The 25,815-nt window shown below is 39.9% G+C and overlaps 1 protein-coding gene across 2 annotated transcripts in view; it reads left to right on the top strand.

Moving 5' to 3' along the window:
• Nucleotides 1-25,815, top strand: part of SEPTIN7 (septin 7) — a 96,870-nt gene that overhangs the window by 34,017 nt on the left and 37,038 nt on the right. For both annotated transcript variants that reach the window (XM_058184227.1, XM_058184226.1), the window contains exons 2-5: nucleotides 3,062-3,164; nucleotides 9,988-10,094; nucleotides 21,829-21,929; nucleotides 24,257-24,391. In XM_058184227.1, the coding sequence (XP_058040210.1) occupies nucleotides 3,155-3,164; nucleotides 9,988-10,094; nucleotides 21,829-21,929; nucleotides 24,257-24,391 (353 nt within the window). In that variant the 5' untranslated portion in view covers nucleotides 3,062-3,154. The remainder of the gene's footprint in view (nucleotides 1-3,061; nucleotides 3,165-9,987; nucleotides 10,095-21,828; nucleotides 21,930-24,256; nucleotides 24,392-25,815) is intronic.

The following is a 25,815-nucleotide window of genomic DNA, read 5'->3' as shown; positions in this document are numbered from 1 at the left end:
GACCACCTTTGGTGGGAAGATAACAGCGTTCTGCATGCTTTTGGCATTTAGTCATGCCGACCACATGACTACAGAGACGTCTTCAGACAGTGCTGGCTCTTCAGCTTTGAAATGGAGATGAGCACCGCCCACTAGAGTCAGGAACAACTAGCACATATGTGAGGAAAACCTTTACCTTTCTTAGACATCTTGTCAGGACAATTCTTCATGTGCAGCCAATCCATTAAGAAGAAAAACATACAATCATCAGATAGATGGATTGAGGCGTCCAGAGGAAAGTGATGAAGTAGAAGAATTCTGCTTTACCAGCTCTCTGCTGTGTAGCAATTTCCCCAGCTGACCTGCTGGAGACCATCTCAGTTGGCAATGGAGTTTCACTGGGGAATTCAATCTGCTATTCCTGGGTTTGGCCTCAAGTGGACCAGGAGTTCAGGACAACCCAGGTATGGGTTTATCCAGGTCATCCATGGCCCAAATCAAGACAGTGGTCATACTACAAATATGATCATTTTGTCAGAGAGCAATAGCAACATAACCTCATGACCTTTCTAGGAAAAATAACTGGCTTTGCAACTCTAGAGGGTCCTGGATGAAACAGATTATCTAGATCCTTTTTGGTCAGGTTTCAGGCCCAGTCAAGGGATAGAAATAGCATTGGTTGATCTCTGAGGAGAGCCGAATGAATCCATCCATCTTTGCTCTCCTTGGCCTCTTGGCAGCTTTCAGTACTATCGACCATGGTATACTTTTGGACTAATTATGGGACTTAGGGCTGAGTTTTGCAGTGTTGCATTGGTTCAGTTCCTTTCTCTGGCCAGTTCCAATTGATGTTGATAAGGAGTAAGAAGTCCAGCTCACAGCCATTCCTCTGGGGCATTCTCTGTGCTCCTTTTTAATATGGGTGTCAAACTTTTTATTTAATATGGGTGTCAAACCTTTTTATCATGGGTGTCAAACTGGATTTCTTGAAAGTACGGATCAGCATTGTAGTTCTCCTCCACGGGCCGGCGGGGTGTGTGTGTGTGAGGAGCAGGTGGAAGTCGGGACGGACACTTGCAGCACCCTGCCGGCCAAAACGGGGCGCAGTCTGCCCTGTTTCAGCCCGAATGGCCTCCAGCAGCACTTTATTGGGCAAAATGGGGCACATGTCATTTTTTTTGCCTCCAGCAGCCCTTTGCCAGCCAAAAATGAGCCGTGTAAAGGCCTCCCACAGGGAGGCTGAAAAGAGGCCACATGGCGCTGCACATGTCCCATTTTGGCTGGCAGAGGCACTGAGGGCCTGTCCTTTGATATTTCCAGGCTGGTCCCACAGGCCAGATTTAAGTATCCCTGATCTACATGAAACTGTTGGTGAGTTTCGGTGTGAGATAGCAATTTGCTGCTGATACTTAGCTTTACATCTCCACTATTGGTGATCCAAGTGCTCTTTCACAGTGCTCAGAGGCTAAAGGGGCCTGGATGGGCTAAAACAGGCTTCAACTGAACCCTAGATGGAGTGGCTGTGGGTATACAGGGCCTTGTGATTTAGAGGTGTATTATTTTTAGTTCTGGATGGGCTGGCAATACCCCAGACAAACCTGGTGCACAATTTGGGGGTTCTCTTAGACTTGTGACTCCTGCTCAAAGAACAGATGACAGTTGTGGTTAGGAGAATTTTACACAACTTCGCGTAATGCTCCAACTGTGCCATTTTTTAAATTCAATTTTTGTTTAATATAAACATAGAGGGCTTGACTGAATGAGAGTGTATACATAAAAGTTTAAACTTCTCCTTAGTTCCATGGTTTCCCTTTTAAAGCTCTCATAAAGAGGTTGTGATCTGTAAAGTGACTGTGATAAGGAAAATTAAGGCTGTCCTGCCGTATGAGCCCTGATGCTTACACTATTCTAACAAAAAATCAGAAAGGTAGCTATTTGCTAAGTTTTAATATGTAATTAAATTAATAATATAATATATAATTTTGCTCTATCTTCTGCAGTAATAAAGATATACTGACTTTTTACTTGATGTTTTAATATTTTTTAAAATGAGTAATCACTGATAAAGTTTTAAATTTATTCTTTTTAAGAGTTCTTAGCATCTTTTCTTCTCTTATAGAATAATAATGAAAGTTAGACATTCAAAATATAAAAGTGAAATTGTGACACATTTCTTCCTGGCTTGGGAAGGCAGGCAGTACTGTTTCATGATATCCATGGTGGATTTTACTTTTGGGATTTGTTTTAAAAGTTCTGCTTTTAATTGCTTATTTATTATATGATTCTAAATACTTTATTGCTTTGAGCAATAAAACTACATGCACACATAGACACACACACACACAAATCTTCATTGTACAAATGTAAGTAACACTATTTTTTTCTTTCTCTTTTTGATAAAAACTGAATCTGGCTTGTATTACCAAATTACTGGAATTCCTCACTTCCTGTGACTTTTGGCTGTATTTTGCTTACTTATGGACATGTAAAATGATGGAAATATGTTGTTTACAAAGTAGCTGTAAGTATTCTTGTTTTTTCTAAAGGTTGATTTTCTTTAAAAAGAATATTGCATTTTTTTCTTGTACTTAAATAGCATATCTTTAAGAAAGTGGAGGGAAATATATATATATCTTCAGTAAAATTAATAAATATGTAGAAGATAGCAAATTATTTAAACAATTTATTGGTTTATAATTTTACTAGTGAGAAATTATACTACTTACTAATAGAATTCTTCAGGAAGATGTTGCAGCCTGTTCCAGTTCCAGATGATAGCTTGTGTCTATCTGAACTTAGGGTTTTTATTAGAAACAATATTTCAAGCCAATGCTATATTGTATTTGAGATCAGATAGTATTCATTTATCAAGAACAGAATACACCATTATACTGAATATCAAAATATTTTAAAATAACAAGAGAGACTGAAAGTTTTGCAAGAGTTTAGATATTGTAGTTAGAATATGAGGTACAAAGAATATAGCCATTGTCATAGTTAGAGAATATGGTTCTTAAAAAATAGCATAAATAAGTCAGTTGTGCTAAAACATAAGTAACCTAACCACCTGTTTTTATCCTAGCAACAGAAGAATCTTGAAGGCTATGTGGGGTTTGCAAATCTCCCCAATCAAGTTTATAGAAAATCTGTCAAGAGAGGATTTGAATTCACACTTATGGTAGTAGGTAAGTTTTGTAATTCCTTCATTTATTTTTTTAAGGGGTCTTAATTATGGCTTATTTTTGAGGTAGGGTTTATATTAGATACACATGTAAAAAGTTAGGGCTTATTTTTGGGATAGGTATTATTTTCTGGGAAACATGGGTAGCATGGGTAGTATAAATTTAATATTCAAAATTACAAATGAGTTCAATAAATAAAGGATAGCACCATACCTAGGAAGTCCAGGCTCTTCCTTGCCCCACCACACCCAGGTCCACTTGCCATTCACCTTTTCTATAGCTAACAGGTATGCCCAGCCTATGCAAAGTGTAGCTATAAAGTTAGCGAAGGCAGTTTTCTGAAGACTAGAAATGCTTTTTGTGGATTTCAGAAAAAAATGTATTTGTTAGCTTTCTGGCTAGAAAAAAATATTTCTAGACTTTAGAAAGACTGCATTTGCTAGCTTCCTAACTACACCTTGCATAGGTTGGGTGCATCTATCAGCAGCTACAGAAAAATGTAAAGGAGTAAGTACACCAGGTCTTCTGGCACCCCTGCTCAATCATTTAATGACTACAAAGGGCATGCGGGGGATGTGCATGCACTCCCTGAATGGGGTGCATGCAGGGGGGTGCAAGTTGGTGCAGGAGGCTTTCCAGGCCCAAAATGGGACAGAGCACCGCACAAGGCCCTCCCCATGCCACATTTTGGGCCTGGAAAGCCTCCTACACTAACCTGGAAACCAAGGGGGGGCGGGGCATATGCACCAAAATGGGGTGCAGGGGCCTTGTGCGGCGTCCCCGTGCCCTTCTTTTGGCTTCCAGGTTGGTGCAGGAGGCTTTCCAGGCTCAAAACAGGGTGGGGGACATGCGCGCATGCATGGGGGTGGGGTGCATGAGAGGGGGCCCTTGTATTGCATTTTGGAGGTTTGGGCACAGGTGTGTACATTCGTGCATGCGCTTTGGACACTTGGCACCAAAAAGGTTAACCATCCCTGAGATAGACCATCGTGTAAAGCAGGAGCTACTGAGCTGACTTCTCAACCCCACTACTATAGATTGTGTCAGAGTAGACTGGACTAGGCATTGCAGCAGATCAGCTAATGGGGACTGTCTGGAAACTGAAATATAGTTATTTATTTGTATGGAGCCATAAGAGACAGTTTGGAGTCTGGGCGTGGCTTAGACTTGCTGAACTGTATATAAGAGTTGGTTTGGCCTCTGTAATGGGTGCCGCTATACAGAATTAGTGTCTGTATCTCTCTACCCTGTAATGACTTGCTTCTATCAATATTGCTTCTGTGTTCCTGATTTTGTATGCTGACTTCTATGTATGGTTGTATATAGAGAAATTTTCTTATGTAGATAAATCCTGCAGAATTTTTCTTTTTTTTTTATTCAAAAAGTTTTACAAAAAATTTTTTTCCCCCTTTCCCCCCAACCCCTCTCCCTTCACAAACCCCCTCCCCCCTCCCCCCCTGGCTTCCCGGAACAAACACAAGGTATAGTTAAAAATAAAACAAACATATGCTAAAAAAATTTTTTTCCCCAAAACTATTATACCAATTCTCCCTCTCTAGCTCTGACTTCCTCCTTACATAACCAAAATCCTTCAAAAAATTAACAATAAACAGTAATAAAATATATAGATCAGTAGAACAAATTAATCCTAAAATATTTAAAACCAGCTAAAGCATAAAAATCCAATCCAGTTCAGAGAATATCTCCCTTATAGCTTCTATAACCATATAATTTTCTCCCCAAGTCTTTCTTACATAAGATCTTTCAAGAATATTCTATTTAAAATTCAATACAACAGATTATAAAATTTCAATACAGAGAAATTACAATATCTATTCAGCTTTAGTCCTTCCTCGTCAAAATCCAGTATAAATCCAAATATCTAGTCTTTTATGATGGTTATAAAACATATAATCAACCCATTTCTTCCAAATCTTCCTTACGTATTGTCTTTCAGAAACGCTAAAATCTTTTTCTGTTAATATTTCAAAAAAAAAAAAATTCTTTCAAAAATGATACTTTTGTCTCTTGCCATTTTTGATGCATTAGTCTCTGTCTTTCCTTCATTACTCCTTTTGAAAAGTCAATCACAATATTTCCTAATAGTTCCTTATGTCCAAGAATCCACGAGTTACTGCCGTATATTCCCTCAATCCGAAAAGAGAACTCTTGGAAAGCATTAACCCTGTGAATGTTTCCATTTCGGGAGACAGCCTCCTGTAGCACAAATTCAGGCTTTTCATCCAAACTTTTTAAAAAAGGCTTCTTTACATCCATTCCATATTCCAAGTCCTGATTACTTTGGTTAATTTCCTCCAAACTCTCATCCAAAACGCCTCCATTTTTTTCCAATTCGTATTGTTGAGTAATTAAAAACATTCTTTCTGTATAATCCTGTATAAAGTCACGAATCCATTCTTCTGAAAAAACCTTCATGGCAAAGTTCTTGCTGAAAATCCCCTTATAAAATACTTAAACAAACTAAAATAATCCAACAATCCACAGTCCAGTACAATAAGATAAAATCTCCATTCAGTTTCACTTTCTCAACAAGTAAACGCCATTTTATTTCATTGTGTTGATTGTAGATGGGAGGAAAAAAAAAATTTTTTTTTAAAGAAAAAATAGAAGTCAGATTTAATACTTGCAATTTAAATGACTGATCTCCTGTGTTTTATTCCGTCTGCTTATAAATATCCATAACAATCAATTGAAGCAGAAGTGGTCGCTCTCTTCTCTGTCTGCTTAAAGCAGAAACACGCTGGGGCTGGAGCTTTGCAGAAGGAATTCCAGGGAACTTTCCCTTTCGAGTTCCCCAAACGGGGCCTCTAGAGAGAGCTCTACCTTTCCTTCTTCTTGCTCTTTCCCTTCCCCTTACCGGGGAAGGTACTTTCAGCCGTTGATTTCGCCGGCTTTTACAGAATCCCAGCGCGGGCGCCCTTAGGGCGTCCTTCGGAGAGAGCGGAGCCACCAGAAGCCCCTGCAGAATTATTTAATTGTGTGTCTGATTGTGTGTGCTGCAACAAACTCTGACAGATTGAATGCAAACTGAGGAAAGAATGGAACTATTGCAAAACAATATCCCATTTTATTATGATTCCATGATAAAAGATACTGAACGCTACAGTTCAAAAGGCCCAAAAGAAATGATTACCTATATCCAGATCTTGATATAGCTCATCCAAGAGAATAATCATGTCAGCCTTACAAAGTAAACCAGACAGGAAACACAACCGGATAAATGTCATTGTAAAGCTATATTAATAGATTCTTGCAGATCTGAAAATACATTTTTCCCGCTATCACCTTTACAATTTAGGAAGGGTATATTCTGAGCCTCTTGCTGAGCCCACTGTGAATTGTAGGCAATGCTATCTCTTATCAGATTGTCCCCTAAGTAATATCTCTTTGCCCCGTCTCCATCGTCTTGTCCACATACCATTACTGACTAGTTCAGTCTTAGTCCCATAGTTGGGCCTGGGAGAGGGTCCAGATTTCTATGGCATTACATAATTGATTCTTTACCATTAATAACATTTCTCCTAAATGGAGAACGTTGGAGACTAACCAATAGTTACCTAAGACCAGTGGATATAATCTGTTCAAACGGGATGGTCATATCTCCAAGATTGCAGAGGCAACTCCCTTTACTGTAGAGAAACAATGACAATATCTTGCCTCCAGATCTGCATCTACACCTCTGCTTTTTCCTCTCAAAAGTTTTCTGTGAGGACTACTGCAAGCACTGGCATAGTACTGAAATAAAAAGCATAGTTTCTCTAAGTATAATAAAGTAGTTGCAGAATAGGATATTTCAGCCATACCTGAAGTTCTTGTATTTCCACTTAGCATTCCTTTGGTGAAATAATTAGGGTGGATAATGAAAGGAACATGCCCAAATAAAAGCATTAGCAGTCTGTAGTTGTAGAATTCCTTTGTCCATTAATCTTTGTGCAAATTTTGGGATATAATTTTATCACAGATCAGTTCATTTGAAGAAAAACATTCTTTAATTTTCCTCAGGTTACTCCATTAATATAAAGGATTCACTATATTTAATCAGCTAATTCCTAAGTACTAATTAACTACATAGGAATTTGTCAGGTACTTGTTAGTTCTTTATATAGTTTTGTAAATGGCTGTAGGTTTTTAATCTAAGATGATACACATTTTACATGTTTCTTACATTGTTAACTTGGAAAAGGCCAGAAAAAAATTGGAAAGAGGATTGGTTTATGAATTTTTCTTTAAATATTTTTTCAGTCTTTTTTTCCCAATGAAATATACTGAAATAGAAACCCAAATTTTCTTCTCATAAAATAATTAAATTGTTTTTGAGATAAACATCTATTTTACATAATACTTGCCAGTGATTGGTATTTAAATAATATTTCCATTGTTATGTAATTGTGGTTCTTATATATTATAAATTTATATGATTTAGTTCTGAATCTTAAATTTGAAATTTAGTCCTTTTTCAGATAATAATAATAATAATAATAATAATAATAATAATAATAATAATAATAATAATAATAATAATATTTTAATTTGTATACCGCCCTTCTCCCGAAGGACTCAGGGCGGTGAACAGGCAAAATAAAAAACAGCAATCAAATACATACAGTAAAAATATCAATTAAAAAACTTATTGAATTTAGCCCGAATTTAAATACCTTTAAAATCCAAAAACCTAATTTAAAAATTTAAAACCCTAAAAAACAACTAAAAGGTTCTATGCCAGTCCCGCACGGGTAAATAAATAGGTCTTAAGCTCACGGTGAAAGGTCCGAAGGTCCGGAAGTTGGCGAAGTCCAGAGGGAAGCTCGTTCCATAGGGTAGGAGCCCCCACAGAGAAGGCCCTTCCCCTGGGGGCTGCCAGCCGACATTGCTTGGCTGACGGCACCCTAAAGAGTCCCACTCTGTGAGAGCGCACGAGTCGGTGGGAGATTGCTCCACGCTATAGTGTAAGCAAACATTCTCAACATATGGGCAACTTTCCTATAGTTGTATGAAATTATGTCTTGCCTGGTACCAAAAATAATATGAGTGTTTTCTGGTATAATGTCCTGATTGGTTGTGAAGGAGGAGAGAGAGGAAAAATGGTAGTGGTCCCTTTAATTCCTGGCTGTTTTTCTCCTAACCCAAATTCAGCCCTCAACATTATTTTGGGAATGTGCTCGTGATAGGAAAAAGTTGTCAATTCTGATATAAGAGCATTTGACAGAAATTAATTCATTTATAAATGCATATAAGTAGATCATTGTGTGGAATGTGCCAGTTTATGAAGCTGAATAAGGAAGCTTGAATTTGGGGAAGCATTCACTTATCTGATAAGATGAAAAACTGAAAACGCAGAAGTGCTTGTGCTTAATTGCAATATCTTGTTCTTTCATAAGCTTATTCTACTTGAGAAGACTAGTAAAGCAAATTAAATATTCACTTGTATTTTTTTTTATCTATTATGTGCACAGATGTTTTATAGGTAAACCCTGGGTTACGAGTATTCCCTTAGCGAACGTTTGAAGTTACATGATAAGCACCCCCCAGCATTTGCAAACAAGTCCTGAAACTACAAATCTTGCAGTAACAGCAGGTGTTTGCCCTTACGAACAACCGCAGAGCTCTGCAACATTTATCCTGCCATTTGCCATTGTTGCTGGCAAAAATGGAGCTTCCAAAGGGCGGATCCAATCCTCTGATGCTCTGTTCAGACCTCCAGAGGCCTCAAACACCACACCCCCAATCTGCCGCACTGGGTCACTTCCCTTGTGAAGATCTAGCAAGCAGTCTCCTCTCCAGCCTCTCAGCCAAGTACGTCCCTCTGCAGTTACATTCAGGCCTCCATTCTACATTCTTGCCAAACAGGTTGCCGGTTGCAATGGAGCTTCTGAGGGGTGAATCAACCCTATGATACTCTGTTCGGTCCTCTGCAGGCCTCCCCTGCCCTGTTGCAGGCCGAAAGAGTTCCGGCCAGGGGAGGCCCACGGATGGCCAAACTGAGCCTCAGAAGGCCAGATTCTCCCCCAGAATCTCCATTTCAGCCTGCAGCCTGTCAGGCTGGCAAGTTTTGGATGCCCAAATAGAACTGCAGAGGAGTGCACGCAACTGAGAGATTGGAAAGGAGACTACTTGCTAGATCTTCACAAGGTAAGTAATCCAGCGTGGCAGGCTGGGGAGGGGGAAACAATTGTGGGGAGCATGAGGTATTTCATAGATTGGGGAGGCCTTGGATAATCTTGGGCAGATGGCCTGTTCCATCAGTACATCTGTTCCATCAGTAAATTTACAATGGCGCTATGCTGCTAAAAGGCCGCAATAGCCTTTTAGCAGCATAGCACCATTGTAATTTTGAGCAGTCGATGAATAAAGCGAGGATTACTTGTAAATGTAAAAATTCATTTAAATTACTGATACAGCATTTTTTCAACCTTAGGAATTTTATGTGATCTTCAACTCCCATACATTTTTAAGTTTCTAAGATTGGGAAACACTAAATAGTGTCTTATAATTCATATCCCTTTATGCAGATAGGAAATTGTCTTTGTGAATAATTTCTTAATAAATTTATTTTAAATTTAAAAATTGGTCACAAGGTTGATTTTAAATGTTAAATCTTAAATATTTGGATGAAACTATTCCCCTACAAGAAAATCATATTAAGAATTGTATGCATATTGTTTTTGATTTTAAACTTACAAAATAAAAAATAGTTATGAATACTGCAGAATAACATGAATTATGCATTACAATAAAATGACCTTGAAAACATATCCTAATGAGTAGTGTCATCTGATAATTCTAATTGTATTTTTATTTTTGGTAGGTGAATCTGGATTGGGAAAATCAACCCTAATCAACTCATTATTCCTGACAGACCTGTATTCTCCAGAATACCCAGGACCTTCACATAGAATTAAAAAGACTGTACAGGTTTGCATGAAAAAGTATACCTTCTATTACATTCTTTTATATGCTAGATTTAAATAGAAATATCTTAATTATTTATTGGTTCAATTAACTTTTTTAAAATGTTCATTAGCCAAAATTCTCTGAGCATTTTTCAATAAAACAGACTAAAACGTTCAGTCTGAGAATATGCTAAAATCAAACCAGGTACAAAATAAAAAATATATAAGTCAGGCTGCAATGTAATATTCATTCAAAAACTATGAATTAAAATACAGTTATAAGTCAATTAAAAAGCTTGGGAAAATAGAAAGATGCCAGAATGATCCTATTATGAGTATCAGAGTTTTTCTGGTGAGACAATTCCATGAATTTCAATCTAATACATTCTTCAGCACTGAATCAACACATTAACCACTCACCTGTGTTAGATGAAAAAGCAAAATAGAGCTGGAAATCATCTTGAAAGCATGACAACCCACATCCCTGAACAACCTGTCCTAGCAGTTTTATGTAGATATTAAAAAGCACAGAAGATAAAATGGTGACCTAAGGGACACTATAACCCAATCCATCCTAATTCTTTTTGTCAGTCAGTGAGATCAGATCAAGTGAGTATACTTTGGAAGGCCATGTCATGAGTAGAACTCAGAATATATGCCTTGTCTTTTACTGTGTTTGCCTTCTGGATATTCCCCAACCCTAAATATGCAGATAACTCTCACACTTATGATCTTAAGAAAGCTGTTACTGTGTTTCCCTAAAAATAAGATCTATCCCCAAAATAAGCCCTAGCTTGATATTTGCATGTGCACCTAATACAAACCCTACCCCCAAAATAAGCCCTAGTTAAGCCCCACCCACTCCATCCCGCTGTCTGGTTGTACGAGGTGGGATGGGATGCATGTGAAAAATCAGGTGGGGGTAGTGGAGTTGCCCTAGACATGCCCACATCCGCTTAACTTTGGACCACCGCAGCCAGGCCTCCCACGCCCAGACACCACCTGCCTGAATTCTTCTGTAGCCGTTCATAGCCAGACACCATGTGGCATCCTTCTGCAAGCGGCAGCATGCCGGGGCTGTCGTTCATGGCAGGAAGCTGTGTGGCGTATCGTGCCAGTGTCGCCACTCATGGCAGGAAGCCACATGGCATGTCGCGCCAGTTGCAGCAACATGATGCACGTGATGCATCACGCCACTGCCACTCGCTCACGCAAGGGCACACAACACACCGCACATCATTCTGCCATGAGCGGCAGCATCTGCGCAATGTGCCACATGGCTTCCGTCCATGAGGAGATACAGAAGTCAGGCAGTGCAACAAGTGTTGAGGTGTGGGAGATCTGTCTGAGGTGGTCCTAAGGTAAGCAGGTAAGATATCCCCCGAAAATAAGACCTGGTGTTATTTTGGGGTCTAAAAGAAAATAAGAGTGGGTCTTATTTTCGGGGAAACACGATACTAGTAGACCTAAACTTATGGGCATTCATTTAGTGGCCATTTGAAGTTACAACAGAATTGAAAATAGTGACTTAAAACTAATCTTTGCACTTGCTAATGTTGCAGCATCTTTTTTTTTGTAAAGTTTTGTTATTTTTTACACACAGACAACAACATACAATACATCTTTTCTGAACAAAATATTGGCCAGGTACATGTTCACATCCAATTAGGTTCCAACACTTCTTACATGCTTTCATCAATATATTTTCTCTCATTTTTATTTCCCTATTTGCATTCTCTTAATAATAATAATAATAATGTTTTAATTTGTATACCGCCCTTCTCCCGAAGGACTCAGGGCGGTGAACAGGCAAATAAAATACAGACAGAAACATACACCATAATTAAAATAACCCTTAAAAAACTGATTCAAATATGCCGAAAATTTAAAATAACATTACACCCCATACAAATTACAAAAGTTAAAACCCACAATTAAAATTTAAAATTTAAAATCAGGCCAGTCCAGCCATATGAAATAAATAGGTTTTAAGTTCGCGGCGAAAGGTCCTAAGGTCAGATAGTTGTTGGAGCCCGAGGGGAAGCTCGTTCCACAGGGTAGGAGCCCCCACAGAGGAGGCCCTCTGGGGCCGCCAGTCGACATTGTTTGGCTGACGGCACCCTGAGGAGTCCCTCTCTGTGGGAACGCACCGGACGCTGGGAGATAGAGGCCGGCAGTAGGCGGTCCCGTAAGTAACCCGGTCCTAAGCCATGGAGCGCTTTAAAGGTGGTAACCAATACCTTGAAGCGCACCCGGAAAACAACAGGTAGCCAGTGCAGTCTGCGCAGGATAGGTGTTACGTGGGAGCTCCGAACCGCTCCCTCAATAACCCGCGCAGCCGCATTCTGGACTAGCTGAAGTCTCCGGGTGCTCTTCAAGGGGAGCCCCATGTAGAGAGCATTGCAGTAGTCCAGACGAGAGGTAACGAGAGCATGAGTGACCGTGCATAGGGCATCCCGGTCCAGGAAGGGACGCAACTGGTGGATCAGGCGAACCTGATAAAAAGCTTTCCTGGAGACGGTCATCAGATGATCTTCAAAGGACAACCGACCATCCAGGAGCACGCCCAAGTTGTGAACCTTCTCCATCGGGGCCAACAACTCGCCCCCGATGGACAGCCGCATCTGCAGCTGACTGTACCGAGGTGCCGGCATCCACAGCCACTCCGTCTTGGAGGGATTAAGTTTGAGCCTGTTTCTCTCCATCCAGACCCGTACGGCTTCCAAACACCGGAATAGCACTTCGACAGCTTCGCTGGGGTGGCCCGGGATGGAAAAGTACAGCTGAGTATCATCAGCGTACAGTTGGTATCTCACCCCAAAGCCACTGATGATCTCACCCGGCGGCTTCATATAGATGTTGAACAGGAGGGGTGAGAGAATCGACCCCTGCGGCACCCCACACATGAGGCGCTTTGGAGTCGATCTCTGTCCCCCTGTCAACACCATCTGCGTCCGGTCAGCGAGGTAGGAGGAGAACCACCGATAAACGGTGCCTCCCACTCCCAACCCCTCCAACCGGCGCAGCAGGATACCATGGTCGATGGTATCGAAAGCCGCTGAGAGATCTAATAGGACCAGGGCAGAGGAATGACCCATATCCCTGGCCCTCCAGAGATCATCCACCAGCGCGACCAAAGCTGTCTCCGTACTGTATCCGGGCCGAAAGCCGGACTGGAACGGGTCTAGATAGACAGATTCCTCCAGGTACTGGGGTAGCTGACATGTCACCACACTCTCTACAACCTTCGCCGTAAAGCGAAGATTGAAGACTGGCCGGTAATTCCCTAAAACAGCTGGGTCCAGGGAAGGCTTCTTGAGGAGGGGTCTCACCACCGCCTCTTTCAAGGCAGCGGGAAAGACCCCCTCCCGCAAAGAAGCATTTGCAATCCCCTGGAGCCAGCCTCGTGTCACCTCCTGTGTAGCCAGTACTAACCAGGAGGGGCACGGATCCAGTAAACATGTGGTGGCATTCAGCCTACCAGCAACCTGTCCATGTCCTCGGGAGTCACAGTGTCAAAGTTATCCCAAACCACCTCAACAAGACGGGTCTCGGAACTCTCGTCTGGATCTACCCAATTTTGATCCAACCCGTCCTGAAGCTGAACGATTTTATCGTATAGATAACCGTTAAACTCCTCGGCACGCCCTTGTAGGGGGTCCTCCCGCCCCTCCTGTTGAAGGAGAGAACGGGTCACCCGAAACAGGGCGGCCGGGCGGTTATCTGCCGACGCAATGAGGGAGGAAACGTAGGAACGTTTCGCATCCCTCAGTGCCACTAGGTAGGTCCTACTATAGGACCTAACTAGTGTCCGGTCAGCCTCAGAACGGCTGGATCTCCAGACACTCTCTAGGCGTCTTCTCTGGCGTTTCATCTCCCTCAGCTCCTCAGAGAACCAAGGAGCTGGTTGAGACCGACGCCGGGTCAGAGGCCGCAAAGGCACGACACGGTCCAAAGCTCCAGCTGCGGCCTGTTCCCAGGCCGTGACCAGCTTTTCAGTCGTGCCGTGGGCCAGATTCTCGGGAAGCGGCCCAAGCTCCATCAGGAACCTCTCAGGGTCCATCAGGCGCCTGGGACGGAACCAACGCATTGGTTCCGTCTCCCTGCGGCGGTGGGTAGCGGTCTGAAAGTCTTAAAAATTTAATATTATCCTTCACACCCAATTTAAATTTTTTATCAAATTATCCCTCTTTTCCCCCTTTTTTTCTATTTATGTTAAACCCTTATATTTCCATTTAATAATTATATTCTTTTCTATCTTCTACTCAACATCAACATCAGTCATATCTTTCAATGACAATTTATAATTTGTTAACCATAATCCAAGAAAGAAAATAAAAAAAAAACTTATTTTTTCTTCATATTTCTACAATATCATTAATACATCCATAATAACCTTCAAACTTTTTTTCTCATTTTAAAGAATCTCAATATTTATGTACTTTAAGTCTCATTAATATTTCAACCAGTGATTTATTTCAATTCTTTTTTATTTCCCCTTTTTTCTCTTCCTCCTTTTTCCTTTTTTCCTCTTAAAATTCTTTACTCTCTTTGCTTGTCCTGTATTTCTATTCACTCTCCTTTTCTTCCCTTCCCCCATTTTTATCTTTTCTTTATTGATCCTTTGACTTTGTATTTTTTTTCTTTCCTTCTTTCTCTCCTTGCCTATTCCTCCCCTTTTTATTTTTTTTTACTCTTCTTGTTTTCAATATTTTTCCATTTACTCTCCTCATTCCCCTTTTAAAAATTTCTTTTTTATTACTGCCACTCCCGGTGTAATCTTCTAACTTCTTTGTGCTATTTCCCTTTTTATTTTCCCCTTCTTTATAAATCCCTTCACCTCTCCCCTTAGACTCATTTAAAATTTCACAATCATTTAATAATTCATCATCAATATTTTTTCCATTGTCTTTCATCAGCCTCTTTTGCTTGTCCTGTATTTCTATTCACTCTCCTTTTCTTCCCTTCCCCCATTTTTATCTTTTCTTTATTGATCCTTTGACTTTGTATATTTTTTCTTTCCTTCTTTCTCTCCTTGCCTATTCCTCCCCTTTTTATTTTTTTTTACTCTTCTTGTTTTCAATATTTTTCCATTTACTCTCCTCATTCCCCTTTTAAAAAAATTTTTTTTATTACTGCCACTCCCGGTGTAATCTTCTAACTTCTTTGTGCTATTTCCCTTTTTATTTTCCCCTTCTTTATAAATCCCTTCACCTCTCCCCTTAGACTCATTTAAAATTTCACAATCATTTAATAATTCATCATCAATATTTTTTCCATTGTCTTTCAACAGCCTCTTTTGCTTCATGATTTCTTTGTTTGCTATAAGTTCCGGTGCAGCTCTTAATTCTTCTGGTTCTTGTTTTCCATAAGGTCTTGTAATTATTTCTTTTATTTCTCGCTTCAAAGTCATATACATCTTTTTCATCATTTCTGTTATTCCCTGCGCCGTTCTGTATTTTCGGGGTTGTATTTCTTGTTTTATTATCAGAGTCCTCCCTTTTAGTTCTTACCAGCCTTATCACTCCAGTAGAGGAATTTTCCACAACAAATGTTAGTCAATGTAGTTTTTTCTTCCTCCTGAGGGTGTCTCTTTCCAATCCACAGTTCTAATCAACAGTTAAAGAAGGTATCCATTTTGTTTCTTTTGCTTAGAGCCGTGCTTTGTTTTGCTTTAACTTTTTAACTGTTCCAATTAGTTCAATTTAAAGTCTATGTCCCAATTTAATTAAATCCAACTCATAGGGGAAGAAGAAAATCAAAGTGATTTCACCATGTTGTAATTCTAAATCCCCCAGCTTTTTTTCTTTTTATATTCTAGCAGCAGATTTAAAAGTCTCTAAATTTTCCAACTATATTTAAAGGTTTCCTTATTTTTTCTTTCTTTTTGAGGGGTTTCCACTTCAATTTTAAAAGCCAAATTTCTTTTGGGTCTTTGGGTAAATGCTTCCATTTCTCTTATTTTGCTGTGTTTACAATCCTTCTTAGTTTAGCCGCTATTCCACTGCCAAAGATTTTTTTTGCAAATGTCAAATTAAAATATTTTCTTGTGAGTTGGTGTTCACTCACCCGGCTTCAACATTCCATCCAAATCACTGCTCCTGCTCAAAATCTTGGCCCGGTTGACCCAAGTTAATGATGGCTGCCGTAGCCCCGCCCCCGCCGTTGAGTCGAAGAGCTTTTCTCTGACCTCCGAGGAACTTGCCAGTTCCTCTTGGTCATCTGAGGTGCCTTTCCTTCTTCATCGTACCTACAGGACAGTTCTGGTCCAAAGACCCCTTAAACGGCGGTTTGCCAGCCCAGGAATTCGCAGAGCTCAGTGGAGCTCGCTTTTACCCGTCTGTCTTGCCACGACGCTTCCGGTCGAATCCCACTACTGTTGCAGCATCTGTAGAGAACTTAAGCAAAATTCAGATGCTTTGGCAACTGGCATGTATTTGTGATTATTGCAGTGTCCTTGGGTCACATGATCACTATTTGCTACTTTCAGTGGGGAAGCCAGTCACTTAACAACCATGTGATCACAGCGATCAGCTCAATGGCTGCAGAAGAAATGTAAAAATAATAAAATTGGGTGCACTTCATTTAACTGTCTTGCTTAGTGATATAGGTTCCAATCCCAATTGTGATAAGTCAAGGGCTACCTTTAAAAACTTGACTATTGAATCTGGTTGGAGAGATAGTTGTGTTTGTTACGTGAATGTTTAGAGAAGTTGTTGGCTCCTGGTCAGGGAGGGAGAAGAAAGTCCATAGTGGCTTCCCTTTATATAAGATCCAAGATGGGAAGAAGAGAGATTGCTGTTATTGATGGAGCTCTGGTCTCTGGGAAAGGACTGAGCAGAAGATCCTTTCTTCCCTCAGTAAAGAAAAGGGTGTTCTGCTGACCTGATCCAGGAGGAGTTAAGTCACACTAAGCAGTATTTCCAGCATAGTCCTTTCTCTTCATTCTCTCTTAAGAAGCCTAGAAACCCAGAAAAAGAGATGAAATGAAGAGAAGCTGAAGGAGTTAGCAGGAAACCTAGAGATGGAATCTCTGGGAGAGAAACATAAGAGTAAGCCTAAAACTCTGACTGGATGGTGGGGAATGGAATGATTGGATGGTGGGGAATGGTTGCTGGGAACTTTCTTTCTCACCATCCAGTCATAGCTGAAGAAGCTTCTTGGATGAGAAGTGAAATGTCTTCAGAGAAAATCCAGTTGCCTTTTGAAGAAAGCACCTTTGGGACCAACCATGACCTGGATGACTGAGAATCTCCATAGACATTAATGCTTAAATAGTTCAAACATGTAATATGAAGGCAAGGACTAATTGGAGGAGAAAAGGCTAATGTATAGGAAATGGAAGCTAATGAAAAAGAGAGTGTCAGAAAACAAAATACCTTGATGTTATTACTAATGACAACATAAACATGAATGTAAAAGAATTCAAAGAAGCAATTACTGACAGACAATCCTGATAAATGTTGTCAGTCAAGATTACAATGATTCAGAAATGTCTGAGCAAAAATTATTATTACATTTAGTCCACTACTCTTATTATAATCTATTTGGCTAGAATAATATTACTGTTTTCAGTTTCTTTATAGCTTGAAATAACATTTTAACATCTTTCTATGATCTGTGGCTTTTATTTATTGATATTAATACATTACCATGTTTAAAATTAATAATTTGTAATTATGTAAATTTTAGGTTTAAGATTTTTTAAATTCTTCAATGTTTAATTATCTTGCTACTATCATGTTTTCCCAAAAAAAAGACTGGGTCACCAAAAAAAGCACCAGGTCTTATTTTCGGGGAGGTCTTATTTTTTCCCCATGTACCAGGCAGCGGGAGCGAGCTGCCCCTTGCGCCTCCTTGCTTGTTTTACCAGCAGCTTGGTCCGCGGAACAGCTGATCTGCAGGTACACTCCTGCTGCCGCCTCCAAGAAGCACAAATTTTTTTGCAGAGATTTGAGGCTGCAAAAGCGGCAGGAGGCCCCAACGACTCATGCCCCCTTTAAGAACAGTCTTTTCGTACCAGCAAGTTGATCAGGAGGCCAAGTGAGGCATCCCTTGTGCCTCATGCCTCCTGCCGCCGGCTCCAAGAAGTGTGGCCTTAAGCCCAGCCCAGATGCATATCCCAGGTTTGCAAGGGTGAAGGCTTCGGATGGAGCCTTTTGGCATCTGTGCTGGGCTCAAGGAAATGACTATCGGCAGGAAAATGGGGGAGGGGATTTTCCTGCCAATCACCCTTTGCTTGAGCCCAGCACATATCCCAGCACATATCCCAGGATTGTAAGGCTGGAGGCTTCAGACGGAGTCTTTTTGGGATTCGTCTCTGTGCTAGACTCAAGGAAAGGACGATTGGCAGGAAAATGAGGAGGGAGACCATCCTTTCTTTCAGACCAGCACAGACTTATATCCCCAAAATGCTCCATCCGAAGCCTTCAGCATTGAGATCCTGCAGAGCGTTGCAGTGGGAGGCCTCCATGGGTAACATTGTGTTCCACATCTTGCTCCAGTGAAGAGTGCAGGTTGGGGGCTTGACCAGGGAAAATGAGATTTTGGGGTGCAAAGGAGGAAGGGGTGATTTCCTCCTCCGTCCCATTGCAGGGCCACCACGGAGCTTGCACAGGGCAGCGTGAACGCTGGTGAAGGGGGAGGTGGTTTGGAGATCTGGACCCAGTTGCCCCATGCCAGGCAGGAGCAGTCCAGTTGGACTGGTGAAAGCAGCACAGCTAGGTGGGCGATGAGGCCCCACAAAGCCAGGAGTAGCAGGTGCAACCGATTCCAATGTGTCATCTGCCTAATCATAGCAGCAGCCTGAGCAAGATCCAGGCCTGGCAGAGCACAAAGCATGGTCGCCTCCAGAGCCACAAGGTGAGCTGCAGAAGAAAGGGGCCCTCGGCTGCGAAGTTGCCTGGCACTGCGGGCAGGGCTGGGGCTGGCAAGAGTGCAACAGAAACACCTCCAGGTGCCCAGAAAGACAGAATGAGAGGCAGCTCCCGGCCCTGCCATGAGGTGATCAGGGAAGGGAAGGGTTGCCTCCTGTACTGTCATGCCCAGTCCTTCACTAGGCCTTATTTTTGAGGTAGGATTTATATTAGGCCTACACCCCCCCCCCCCAAAATCAAACTAGGACTTATTTTTGGGGTAGGTCGTATTTTCGGGGAAACACAGTAGTTGAAATACTTAGACTATTTTAGACTATGCATGGAAGGATTCATGCTTTTGTACTTTAAATGTGTCTTGGTTAAAGTTAAATCACTTTAAACATCTCTGCTTCCCATGAAACAAAAATAATAGAAAGCTGTTCATAAAATACATCAAATAGACAACTTCTAAAGGATAAGACAACTTTAAGTTTACAAATCTGACATGGTCTGTGAATCTGATCCATGTTTATTTAAAATAGAGTGCATGGGAAAATAACCTTTTGGAAAATAACCTTACTGTGAAAAAATTTGCATTCCAAGATTAGAGCTAATTTATTTTTCCTAAATCCCCACAGACTAGTTCTAAAACTAAATATGATTCATTTGAAGTTGTAATGAGGATTGATGCTATTTACAATAGTTTTCTGGCTGGCTTCCAACAAGTAGTACATTATGAGGATTTGTCCATGTATGGTCATATTACTTTTTTAAAAAAGAAAAGACTAAATTGACCAGATAGAATGTACAAATGAATTCAGCTTGAATATTTACTGTATATTATATTCATATAATCTTGAAGCTAAGTTTTAAGAGGTTGTAAATTAAAAATGGTAATTGTAAAGGAAATACAATCATCAACCACAATATTTATTAAAGCTCCAGCAGCTTAAAATAAAATATCTAAGACATGTCTAGGTAATGATGTAGTACAAAATAAAAATATTCACTAATGTAAATTGAGGTGTTTTGGTCTTTCTCTTTCCTTTCTGACATTTTGATCAACTGTGGAATGGTATGTAGATGTCGCTTATCTCTATGTGCCTGTTGATGGTTGGCTTGTCTGTTGATACTTTCTGAGATGACATTCAGACTATTACAACAACATAGCCTAACATATTTTTTGGAGTATAAGACGCTCCAGAATATAAGACACACCTTATTTTGGGGGGAGGAAAATAAGAAGAAAAAATTCTGCTTGAGAGGTTCTCCGTTTGAGAAGCTGCATATGCAGCCTTCAAAAGCTCTGTTTGCAAAGGAGCTTCTCTTTGCAAAGTCAGCCTCTTAAACGGACCTTTTGGAGGCTGTTTGAGAGGCTTTCTGTTTGGGAGGCTACATTTGCAGCCTTCAAAAGGGTGGGGGCTGGCGGGTGGATGGGGCGACATTCGGCATATAAGACACACCCAAATTTTCTCCCTCTTTTTTTTGGGGGGGGGAGAGTGTGTCTTATACTCCGAAAAATACAATAATTGTAGAACATGAACCAACTAAAACCCTCCAAAACATCCTAATGCGGGGCGGGGGGGACACAACCCAACAGCCTCAGAAGAAAAAATAAGAATGATCCGCAATAGGGATCAAATGGATTGAAATGGCTACTTTGTAGGATAACAAACAGGCAGAAAGCTAACAGTGCATCTATGAACACCAGCTAGGAGTCAGAAGACATGATGAAGAGTTTCACAACACGTGGACAGATTTTACCATAGTTTCAACTGGGAAACAGCATCCTTGACCAAGCCAAGTCCAAAAATGCTAGAGAATTCCTGGCACTTAGAAAACCAGCTGCCAACAAGCATATAGAGAGATATACTATTCAAAGGGGATGATTAAAAGCCAAAAAGGATACTGAAAGACTGAAACATCTGCACCCAAGCAATCAATACCTAAATAACAGAAATTAACAGTAAGATTAATACCAGATCAACAACCAATACCCCTATCAAAGAACTACCAACTCAGACAAGCAAGCTAATAGTACAAAACAGTCTATTCAAGAAACCATTAAGAACATTCCCATCAACACTGACAGGGCAAGCCACTAGTATATCAAAAAAATAGAGCAAACCTGATTCCCTTCTGGTACTGATGATGTTCCCTGGTTGGGTAATGAAATGTCTGGGGAAAAAAATAAGTAAGCACCAAGGATTCCACAATTCAACTTTGAGTTACAAATATTATCTTGTATCGGTACCAATCAAATACTTTACTCAAGAATTTCCCAAACAACATTTCTAATGTGTGAATGAAGGTGAAAAAACAAAAAGATTACAGGTTAAAACCCAAAGTGTTAAGCAGAGGCATTGAAAACCCATCTCAGTTTTGGTTTGTGTTGTAAAACCATTTGTTTTTTTATATCATAAAAACATTTTTTCTAGAGTTGGAAAAACAAATTGAGCAAAGAAATATGAATAGAGAAAAAGAAACATGATTTAGATTCTCAACTGATATGACCAGAACTCTACATGTAGGATATTTTTTCAAGAAGAAAATAAAAAGCATTTTTGTTCAATTTCTTCTTGCGTAATCATTCAGCCTCTCCTGAAGAGTTGGGAAGATGCTTTTTATCAATGCTTCATCCTCTCCTGCTGATAAAAGGATTCTCCACTGAATCAAAGTTTTTCCCTGAATCAAAAGAATTACTACATTTATAGAAAAGCAGTTTAGCATACATAACAATAACATTCATTTATGGTCATATTTTAAACAACATTTTAGGAACAGTTGACCTATAATATTTTCTTTAAAAAAATCTAAAATTATTATATTAAAAGTTTTTATTAGCAAAGTACCACTAATATTTAATGTAGATGCATTATTTATCTTTTTAAAATTTTTCAGGTTGAACAGTCTAAGGTTCTAATTAAAGAAGGTGGTGTACAGTTGCTACTGACAATAGTTGATACACCAGGATTTGGTGATGCAGTGGATAATAGCAACTGGTAAGTACATTCTAATATTAGTAATGGGTATTATCTTGCAATACTTGCATATATTTAAACTAGATTTTTTTTCTTTATATGGCACTTTTACTGCAGTTCTGTTGGTCAAAAATGACATAAAAAATAATTTTCCTAAAGTAGTTATCAACTGCCTTGTTTCTACATGTTTGGATATGTCTTGTTTCTTTGTGATTAGCTCAGAGATAAATATTATTTGGTTATTACTGAGAAAAGTCAAAAGACTAAGTACCATTGATAACTATGAGATGTCAAGAATGTCTTCGGTTATTATAAAGTTTTTATTTTAATATTAATGTAATGAATAAATATTCAATCTATTAATTATTGTAGATAGTTAACAAATGAAATTTATACTTTAACAAATAGCTTTGGGAAATATGCTTTATGTTCCTTCATACCATTTCTATAACCCTTCCTTTTACTACTAAACTGGGTGTCAGCAACCCACAGCTCCAGAGCCGCATGTGGCTCTTTGACCCCTCTCCTGCAGCTCTCTGCTGACCCAGTCACGCAACCTGCTTGCCGCCCCAAGACACTGGCCCAAAGTGGCCATGGCTGATGCAACCTCGCTAACACCAGGGCTGGCGGGGTGCGAATGGGATCCGGGAGGAGGGTATGATGGAAAGGATAGACTCGTACTTGAGGAGCGAGCATGGCAGCTTCCCCAAAGACAGCCCACCTGCTCCTTCTTCCATAATCTTCCATAATCCTTATGATTTATATTGATATTGATTGTTTCCTGATTGCTTATTTGTACCCTGTGATTATCATTAAGTGTTGTAAGTGTTGTATCTTGATGAAGATATCTTTTCTTTTATGTACACTGAGAGCATATGCACTAAGACAAATTCCTTGTGTGTCCAATCACACTTGGCCAATAAAAATTCTATTCTATTCTATTCTATTCTATTCTATTCTATTCTATTCTATTCTATTCTATTCTATTCTTCTCACATGATTTCCTGGCTAGCTGTTGTGGGGCCAGGAGGGCACACACAAGCGGGGATACCCTCCTCAAGTGAGTGGCCAAGCATCACCAAAGCACAGCGAAGGCATGTGGAGTGGGTGGGTTGACCATCTGATGGGGAATTGTCTTTGGCGGGGATGCTCCAGCTTTCTCTGAGCCTGATCCCCGGGGTGAGTGTATGAGGTTCAGTGGGGCCAGCCCCCTTTTCCCACTGCTCTGAGCTTCTTTACTCCTGCAGCTGAGCAGTGCGCCAGTGGCGTTGACTGAAAAACACCCCCCAGCTGACACAAGTCCCCCATGCAAAATATAAAGCCGTCTGGAGGACACTTTTCAATCAGTGCCACTGGCGGCATTGCTTGTTTGTGAAGGATATCCCCGCTTGTGCGCGTGCGTGAGCAAGAGAGAGAAAAAACGGGAGAGAAAGAGAAATGAGAAAATGATGGAGGGAAAGAATTGATAGAGGAAAAAGAGAAATAAATTAGAGGGAGAGAAAAATGAAAATGCTGGAGGGAGAGAATAAGAGGGAAACAAATGAGAGAATGGGGAGAGAGAGAGAAATGAGAAAATGATGGAGGGAAAGAATTGATAGAGGAAAAAGAGAAATAAATTAGAGGGAGAGAAAAATGAAAATGCTGGAGGGAGAGAATAAGAGGGAAACAAATGAGAGAATGGGGAGAGAGAGAGAAAGAAAGAAAGAAAGAAAGAAAGAAAGAAAGAAAGAAAGAAAGAAAGAAAGAAAGAAAATAGACAAAAGAAAGGAAGAAAGAAAGAAAGAAAATAGACAAAAGAAAGGAAGAAAGAAAGAAAGAAAGAAAGAAAGAAAGAAAGAAAGAAAGAAAGAAAGAAAGAAAGAAAGAAAAAGAAAGAAAGGGAGATGGAGACGAAAAAGTCAGAAAAACAGAAATGGGAGGGAGAGAATGAAAGAGAGACCTATTTTCCACAGAAAACACCAGGAGCCATAAAACCTGGGTAGGCATGGCTGGGGGGGGTGTTCATGTGACTGGGTGGAAGTGATGTTACGTTGGCCAGGCCCACCCAGGTTTTGTGGCTTCTAGTGTTTTCTTTTCTGTGGGAAACGGGTCCAAATGGCTCTGAGTGTTTAAGGTTGCAGACCTCTGTACTAAACCTTCTGCTTGTTACTCTTGTTTCATATATAAGAATGGGCATTGCTCATATAGCAACCTAACCAAATTTCTCCTGGAAAATTATATTTGTGATATTTACGTGTCATTTTTAATATTATTATCTATAACTTGTACTAATATACTATAACTTGTACTAATATGTACTAATTTTTCAAGTTAATCTGCTTTTTTAAAAATGTGTTTGTATATTGCAGCTGGCAGCCCGTTATTGATTACATTGACAGTAAGTTTGAAGACTATCTTAATGCAGAATCACGTGTGAACAGACGACAGATGCCAGATAACAGGGTCCAATGTTGCTTATATTTCATTGCTCCTTCAGGACACGGGTCAGTATTAAAGATTAATGTTTTTGCTCCTACCTTGCGATTTCTCCACTCAGAAACATTTAAACTACATTTTTTTAATTTGAATTTATATCCTGCCCTTCTCCGAAGACTCAGGGCGGCTTACATTATGTTAAGCAATACATTGTTAGATATGTCATATCATAGAAATTGTAAGGAACTTAATAGTTTTTCTTCTGTTTTAGAATCCAGAAGAGCAAGAGTTGGGATTATATGTTATTATTAGTTTTGTATTTTGGATTTTTCTAATTGGTCAAATTGAAAATAGTTTTTCATGCTTTATTTACAGTATCATAATAAAGGATGATTAGTTAAAAGATATGCTGACGTTTTAGATAGGTTATTTAATAGCCTGAATAAGTAATTTTAAATGGGGTTTTAGTTTATATTGTTTAGTTTTTAATATTCTGGCCATTATTTATATAAATTTTAGTCTGTTCTTAATTTGTATTTATTGTATTTTTTAACTGGGTGTGAACCGCCCTGAGTCCTTCGGGAGAAGGGCGGTATACAAATGTAATAAATAAATAAACAAATAAATAGGCCAAATAGGTCAATTTCTGCCAATGCTTTGAATTGCCTTTTATCAGATATTTATAAATTATAATTTGTGGTACTGATAAGTTCTTATAAAGCACTTTGTTTTTGAAATCATTGGTAAATATTGCCCTAATTCTCAGAGGATAGTAGATATAAATATTTGAAAAGTTGAATATATGGCTGCTTCTTCCCTAACAAGTGTACTTTCAATAGACCTGCAAACTTGAAAAAGATAATGTCAAGGTTCCAGAAAAACCTCCTCTGCATAAAAAAAACTCAGAAGCCATTGTATTTCAGAGTTCTTTACTTTACTACTATAAGGAAACTGGCACATGATGAGTGAAATTCCAAAACTGAACTTCCGAATTCTTTTCCCACTTATACAAACCCCAAGAGTCCCACCCCCCTAACCCCTTTGCTGGTCACATGGTCCCACGTTCTCCCAGTTCATCCGAATATCTTCTCGCCACTCCTCCTGCAGATGTGAACACCATCCGACCTTGACCGCTTGAAGAATGTTACCATACCCCTGAACCCCCCTTCTTCCCCTCAGGGGAAAAATGTGGCAGCGTCTGGAACCCTAAGGCCTAGTATGGTTTCCAGGCCTGACAGGCGTCCCCCCTTGGAAAAGAAGCTATATCCTAGGAAAGAAAACAAAGAATTAATAAAGAAGAGTCTCGGTGGTCCACACTTCCCTTCTACCCCCCTCTACCCCCTCCAAGAGGTTTTTTAATTTTGTTAGGGAAAGTGTCGTGAAATTGTTTAATCAAATTGTCCGCATTTACTTTCCAACTTTTGACCCAAGTAGATTCAGATAATGGATATCCCTTCCAGTGGACTAAATATTGTAATTGACCTCTGTATAG

This window comes from Ahaetulla prasina, chromosome 4, assembly GCF_028640845.1.
Source record: "Ahaetulla prasina isolate Xishuangbanna chromosome 4, ASM2864084v1, whole genome shotgun sequence".
Lineage (NCBI taxonomy): Eukaryota > Metazoa > Chordata > Lepidosauria > Squamata > Colubridae > Ahaetulla > Ahaetulla prasina.
This window is presented reverse-complemented; position numbering and strand designations above follow the sequence as displayed.